The 6,993-nt window shown below is 44.5% G+C and overlaps 1 protein-coding gene across 1 annotated transcript; it reads right to left on the bottom strand.

Moving 5' to 3' along the window:
• Nucleotides 1-237: 237 nt before the first annotated feature.
• LOC121272962 (prokineticin receptor 1-like) lies at nucleotides 238-2,917 on the bottom strand. Its single transcript, XM_041179862.1, has 2 exons — nucleotides 2,463-2,917; nucleotides 238-931 (listed from the first exon to the last, which is right to left on the bottom strand). Exons 1-2 carry the CDS (start codon nucleotides 2,915-2,917, stop codon nucleotides 238-240), a joined length of 1,149 nt encoding a protein of 382 aa, XP_041035796.1.
• Between the last annotated feature and the right edge of the window lie 4,076 nt (nucleotides 2,918-6,993).

The following is a 6,993-nucleotide window of genomic DNA, read 5'->3' as shown; positions in this document are numbered from 1 at the left end:
GCACCTTAACTTGTCTTCTCCCCATCCCTCACATCCACCAAAGACCTCTGCAGTAGTTATGTCAGGAAACCAATGTTTTGCTTTGTTTCACTGCTGAGTTTACAGCCACCCACAGCATAAATACTTGTAACCAGGGCTGGCTGTCCCATCAGTATATAAGTAAAATCATGGTTTAATGTTGCCGTGGCGGAATATCCACCCAGACACAAGTGTTACCCAATTCTCAACCCAGGTTGGCTATTGCTGTCGAAGCAGCAACTCAGACACAGGCAGCATTGAGGTTCGGCACTCTTGCACAACGGTGCTTTTGTCTGGTGTGTAGGTAGCCCTCCAGTGCTGAAGGAGAGTCCTCCTCACGTACTTGAAAGTGTTATTCTTCGCAGTGACGAAAAAGAGCGTATTTATCATGCTGTTGCTCACCGCGATGCATTCTACAATGTAGTACACTGTGATGGAGTGCCTTTCTCTCAAGAGCACATTTGGGAAGAAATCTCGGACGATGGCGTATCCGTAATACGGAGCCCAGCAAAGGATGTACGCGGTCAATATACCCATAAGGACCAGGACTGTCTTCCTCCGTGCTCGAAGCCGCTTCTTGATTTGGCTGGTTTGCACACCTGGCATGCTTTTGAACCACAGCTCCCTGCAGATCTTCACGTAGCACAGGGACATGGTCATCACAGGTGCCACAAACTCCAGGATGAAGAGGAACAAGAAATAGGATTTGTAGAAGAGTTCCTTGTCTGCTGGCCAGATCTGCCCACAGAATATTTTCCCATTGCTGCCTGGAAAAGCGTCAAAGGTCGTTTCTGTGGTAAAGTAGGCTGAGGGGATGGAGATGAGCAGGGAGACTAACCAGACAGCAGTTAGAACGCAGTACGCTGTCTGAAATTTCATGCGAGGTTTCAGTGGGTGCACGATGACCAAATACCTGCAATACGTTTGGCAGAAAAACAAAGATAACAGGTACAGTGGGAGAGTCTAGTAAGTGGAAGATTTGGGTTAGTCCAAAAGATGCAATGACTTGAGTGAACTTCTAAGCCAGTTTGATTGTTACAAAAAAGAAAATTATGTCAAATCTTATAATAATTCTTTTAATATTTTAATTACCCATCCTGTCTGAATTTGCTCCCTTGCTTTTCCTGACAGCGCTCATATTTATTGAGGTACAGAATTCAGGGGCACTCAATTCACCGTGACCTCATGCAAATGACCTCTCTTCACGTATGAGCCTCAACTATTGACTAACATGCTAATTTACCATGGGCTGTCACAGCAGAGGTGATCCATTCCTCACCTGATGTTCACCTGCATCTACTTTCAAAGCAAGTTCATTGAATAGTGATCAGTAGTAAGAATCCTAGTTAATGATCCTCCAACCCCCCCCCCCCAAACCGCACACCTCCCCATCCCTAACCCAGGAGGTGTAGAAGTCTTCTAACATCATGGTCAATGCCCTGGCAGGACTCAGGTAACTCCATGCAGACCGAGGAAGGAAGGTGAGACAGGCTTTGGATTGAAACCAAGTCAATTGGTAATTGTTCATAGTCAGCACTGGCTCACACATGAAGGAAGACAAAAAGGGCAGGAGTTGCAGGTGATGGCAGAAAATCCCCCAAAAAAGTTATGACTTTATAAATATTATTTAAACAATAATAAAAAGCATTTATATAACGCCTTTAAAGTAGGTTTGCCTTTAAAGTTATTTCAAGGCACGTCGTGGGAGCATTATCAGACAGAGATTCACACCGAGCCACCTCGGGAAATATTAGGACAGGTGACCAAACGATTGCTCAAATTGTTTTAAAGGAGCATCTTAAAAGGAGGAGAGAAAAGGGGCAAGGTGGTTTAGGGAGGGAGCTTAGAGTCACCATTGGTGGAGTAAAGGGTATCAGGGATGTATAAGAGGCTGAATTTGGAGTAGAGCTCTCAGGGTTGTAGAGCTGAAATAGATTACAGAGATAAGGAGCAACAAGACCATGGATTTGAACACAAGGATGAGAATTTAAAATTTGTGGCATTGCTGGTCTCGAAAGTCAGTGTCATAGGTGGTGGGGATTTGGTGTGAGTTAGGACAAGGGACAACAGAGTTTTGGATGATGTCAAGTTTAAGGAGGGTAGAAGATGGGAGGCCAGCCAGGAGAGCTTTGGGATGGTCAAGGCTAGAGGTAACACCAGATAGTGGGTTCAGCAGCAGACGAGCTGAGGCATGGGTGAGGACGGGTGATACTATAGGGGTGGAAGTAGGAGATGTTGGTGATGGAGAGGATTTGTGTTTGGAAACTCAGCTCCGGGTCAGATAAGACACGAGGTTGCAAACAGTCTGGTTCAGCCTCATGCAGACTAGTGGTCGGAGAGGAGATGGAATTGATGGCTGGGAAACAGAGTTCAGGTTGTTGGCCAAAGATTAATTTTAACAGCGTGCAGAAGGGCCCAGAGCATAACGAATGAGAAGTTCTCACCTGTCAACAGCTATAGCTAACAATGCGTTGGTAGAGACGTAGAGGGACACAGTTCTGAGGTAGTTGACGGAGGAGCACAGAACATGTCCAAAGCTCCAGGACAGCTCTCTGACAACATAATAGTCCATCTCAAAGGGGCAGCACACAATTGCCACAATGAAATCTGAGATGGCCAGGTTGACTATGAGAAGATTGGTGATGTTCCTCAGGTTCTTGTATCTGGCCAGGGTCACAATGAAGAGGAAATTACCGATACCGCAGACCAGCATGATGCAGACAAGGGCCACACCAATCACAACCCTGGCTTGGTAGAAGGTTTTGTCAGCAGTCTCCTGTCCTCTGATATCAGGAGATGTCATGTATTGTTCATACTCACAACTCTGGTTCCAAGTAGAGCCAACATCAATCAAACTCAAGTCACCGTATTGTGACAAGTTGGTACAGTGATCTGTCATGACTGAATCTTTACAATTTTCACCAAAATCTTGCGATCTTCTGGGTTTGGTGGAATTTTCTCTTCTGGCAAGAGCTTATCAATATTTCTGCAGGATGAAATTTTTGAATGGAAGAATTCTTGTGTAAATGTTCTGTCTGGATGAAGAGAGGCTTTGTTTTAAAGTTTGCAAGGTACTTTTAGAAAATTGCAGTGTTTTCTGTGTTGTTGTGAAAGACTGCTAAAATATGATGCTGAAGCTTCCCAGTGCCTCTGGGCTTTGGGTCAGATCAAAGAACAGGTTCAGTCCTGGTCTGCCATGAATTTACTGCCCTCTGTCCAGGGTGTTGTTGGCGAGATGTCATTTCCTCAGCCTTTGCTTGGCTAGAGAGGGGGAAAAATATATCAGCCAGTTTATTATCTGAAAAGGAAGATAGTGGAGGGCTACAGGAAGAGGGCTGGGGAGTAGCACTGGGGTAAATTGCCTCTTCAGAGAGCCAGTGCAGACATGAAGGGCCGAATGGCTTCCTGTGCTGTAACCATTCTGAGATTCTACTTGTTGACTCAGTCCCTTCCGCCCTCAAAGTCTCTTTCCACCCCATCTCTCCCCCCCCCCCCCCCCCCCCCCCACCCCCACTCCCACCCTGGCTTCTGACTACTTCTGACCATTATTCAGTGACCCATGCTAAAACTGGAATTGTTCTGATGGTTTCACTGAGCCACACAGACCAGAAATGTTCCCCAGGTTTGAATTGTGCCAAGTGTTGAGTATGTGGATCGTGGCAAGGCCAGTGCTACAAGTACTAACAATTGTGCTTTTGAGGGAGAATTAGTCTTTGCGCCCATCTGGGGGCATGCAAGTATTGGCTTTTGTTGAGGAGTATGAAGCTGTACATAGCTGAATAGCCACAGTTACTCATTACCTCAATCAGTGGGCATTTTGACACAGCCTGACGGCTTGTACCCCAGCTATGAGTAAATGAAAGCTGTAAACAGCACATCTGAGCTTGTATTGCCCAGCAGAGGATTCTATACTGAAAATGCTTTTGTGACATCTAGGGAAGTACTTTCCTGGTGGGTTTTTTCTAACTAAGCTCCCCTTTTTGCTGTGTTCTCTTTTTATAATTTGCTGTCCAGTTGACCCCCTCCTTCACCACCATATCTCTCTCTCTCTCTCCTCCTCCACCTCCTCCTCTTCTCCTCCCCCAACCCCCCCAAAGCACCTGTCAGCCCAGAAAGTGGGCCTCCCTGGATTGCTGGCAAATGCCCCCAGTAGCTGGTCGCGGAGTAGTATGGTTTTTTGCTACCCTGTGGGACAAAGTCACAGCCTGCACCTGGTGCCTGCCCAAGTGGCATTAGATAGCTGTGCAAAACTCAAATCTGCACCCAATCTGTCTCTGTCCCTGTTCCCCAATGAGGACATCTGCACTCACCCACTCACTGTGGCACTGCTCCACCAGGTATAACTATACCCATCCTCTCACTCTCACCACCACCACCCCACAAAAAAACTAGGATAATCTGGGACCTGTACAGTAAGTGCCTTCTAAATTATTTCATTAAGTAACATTGACTAACAGAAATTGTTAATTTCTGTCAACACCACAAAACTCGGTTGAATAGAAATTGATGCTCCTGAATAGACAGTGTTTGTACTAAAGCTTGAGACGATTTTTACTGGATTAATTGCTGGACTTGTTATTACTCCCCATTCATTAGTGGCCCACAGGCTACTTCATCCCCACAGGTAAACCTGCAGGGATGTCTTATCCGTCTCCTGGGAAAGCCTATTTACCCACACACTCCATCTTATACTTATTCTTTTAAACTCCTGGAAAGTGCAGTCCTTGTGTGATATGGTTTTGAATTTATAGAATCATTGAACATTGAAGGAGATCATTCAGCTGTTCGTGCCTGTGCTAACGCTTTGAAAGTGCTACCCAGTAGTTCCCATTCTCCCCTAACACTTTCCCCATGGCCCTGAGCATTTTTTCCTTTTTAACTGTGTGTCCAATTCCCTTTTAAAAGCTACTATTGAACCTGCTTCCACCACCTTTTCAGGCAGCGCAATCCAGATCACTGCAGAACAACTCACTGCCTAATTTTTTTTTAAATTCTCATCTCCTCCCCAGCATTTTGCCAATTATCTTACATCTGTGGTATTTGATTCTCTTGCCAGTGGAATGAGTTTCTCTCAATCCATACTATCGAAACCCTTTCTGATTTTTTGAACAGTTAAAAGTAATTTACTGCTAAGACTTTTGCTCCCCCTCCTCCTGGAGGCACTCACCCATGCTCAGGTAAAGTTCCACAGATGCTGTTGCTGTTGGGACCTTTAAATAAGCAGCGGTTCTTTTGTGCGTAAATCTACCTGGTATGTCACTGCATCACATGGAGGAAGAAGGTCCTGATTTGACCCCTGGTTAGAGATAGCTGTGCTACCAGAAATATCCTCCATTCCTTCACCTTGGGAAAGGCCAAGTCAGACCAGCTCCCACCATAATTGCAAACTAGTTACTAGGGGGCAGTAAGTCACAGGAACTCATCCATTTTCCTCAAACCAAGTCCCTCCAACACCACTGAATCATATAAAGCTCTCCGAAACCTTCATGACTTGTATACTTTTGGTAGGTCATTTGTAATGAATCAAGTAAACGTGATTTTTTTTTACAGCTTAGTTTAAAAAGTCTCTTGAAACAAGCAACTGAATTAGCAAATTTTTCTTACCTGGATGAAGTTGTAAGCTTAATATTTTCAGATGTTCGAAGTAACAAGAAAAAAATCTTTGTCCTAAATGTTAGAAAAGGCTAGACTCAGGTCAGTTGATTGGACACACCAAACACTAGGTAACAGAATTCAATTACTGGAAGGCAACTTAAATGATTTTCTGTCTTTGATCACTTGATTGTTTTTATACTCACGCCAGTAGGCTAAAATTAACCTTAAGTCTCCATAAATCAGCAGCAGAGAATGGAGCAGGTTTATCTCTTCCTCCTACAATTTCTCTATAACGAGCAAGTTTAATGTCCCATTGCTTCTGATTAGCCCAGAAGCGTGCCTTGCAGTCTCGTTTCTCCTCCAAGGGCTGGATGCTGAGTTGACACACCGCTGCTGTCCTTTGCTATAAAATTTCTCTGATGGTGGGAGGGTAAATGTCTGAAGAAATTCCCCACTATGTTGCTAATCCTTTCTTGTTTATTGGAATTTTAGATTTCTGAAATAAAATTATATGTTTCTCTAGAGCTGTGCTGACGGAATGCTCTCCTCTCCCTGCCTCTTAAGATTTTGTTTGTGTGGCTGCTTTTGTAGCTCACTCACTCACTGATGCGCAGCTGGTCTGACTGCCTAGTTCTCTTCTTGAGGAGGAGCAGATTCACCGACCAGAATGTCGTCTTAAAGGAGAAGTCCCATTTTTAATCAGACTGAATTAAAGATAACCCAGATAGCTATCGTCCCATGGTATCATCATGATCTTGAGGATTTTGAGACCAGTAAACTGAGGCAGTTCCCTAGGATGGGGGGAGGGAGGTGGTTTCCAAGGTTAAGATGCTTAGCAACTAAAAGGTTCTTTCTTTTCCCTGAGGAACTACGCAAAGGTCTTCATGTAATTTAACAGTATGTCAGAAATGTGCAACTCATCAATTATTCCTGATGGCTTCTGCTGATACTCAACTTCTTAAAGGGCCTCTGCCTTCATGCAAAGGAATGAGAACCCTAAATGAAAGGTGCAGGGCGTTAGCAGAGCTGAAAATAGAAGAGAGAATGGAGTAAATGAAGGAGTGATGCCAAGCCTGGGTTTTAAAATCCTGCAGAATGTAGAAGGAAAGAGTGATTGGGGGAGAAAAAGATTTCCACAGAATGAAAGCACAGATTTCAACAGAGGTTGGAGAATGGAAAGTGTGTGTGCAAGACAGGGGTATCTGGAACTTGAGAGGAATAAGAGCTGTTTAGAGAAACACTGACCATAGCAGTATCAAGAAAATAATAGGTAAGAAAGAGATTAAGGACAGAATAATTGGCAGGGTGGTGTGACTGTGATTTGAATATCCTGCCTTACAGATGGGACAGAACTGTCACTAGGGGCTGAGACCCTTTGCA

The sequence above is a fragment of the Carcharodon carcharias genome, chromosome 37 (genome assembly GCF_017639515.1).
Source record: "Carcharodon carcharias isolate sCarCar2 chromosome 37, sCarCar2.pri, whole genome shotgun sequence".
Taxonomy (NCBI): Eukaryota; Metazoa; Chordata; class Chondrichthyes; order Lamniformes; family Lamnidae; genus Carcharodon; species Carcharodon carcharias.
This window is presented reverse-complemented; position numbering and strand designations above follow the sequence as displayed.

Excerpts from the sequence above, each read along its gene's own strand:
- LOC121272962 (XM_041179862.1), bottom strand. The coding sequence starts at position 2,917 with ATGACAGATCACTGTACCAACTTGTCACAATACGGTGACTTGAGTTTG. Across the intron at positions 932-2,462 it reads TTAGCTATAGCTGTTGACAG|GTATTTGGTCATCGTGCACC; the intron begins GTGAGAACTTCT and ends AACGTATTGCAG.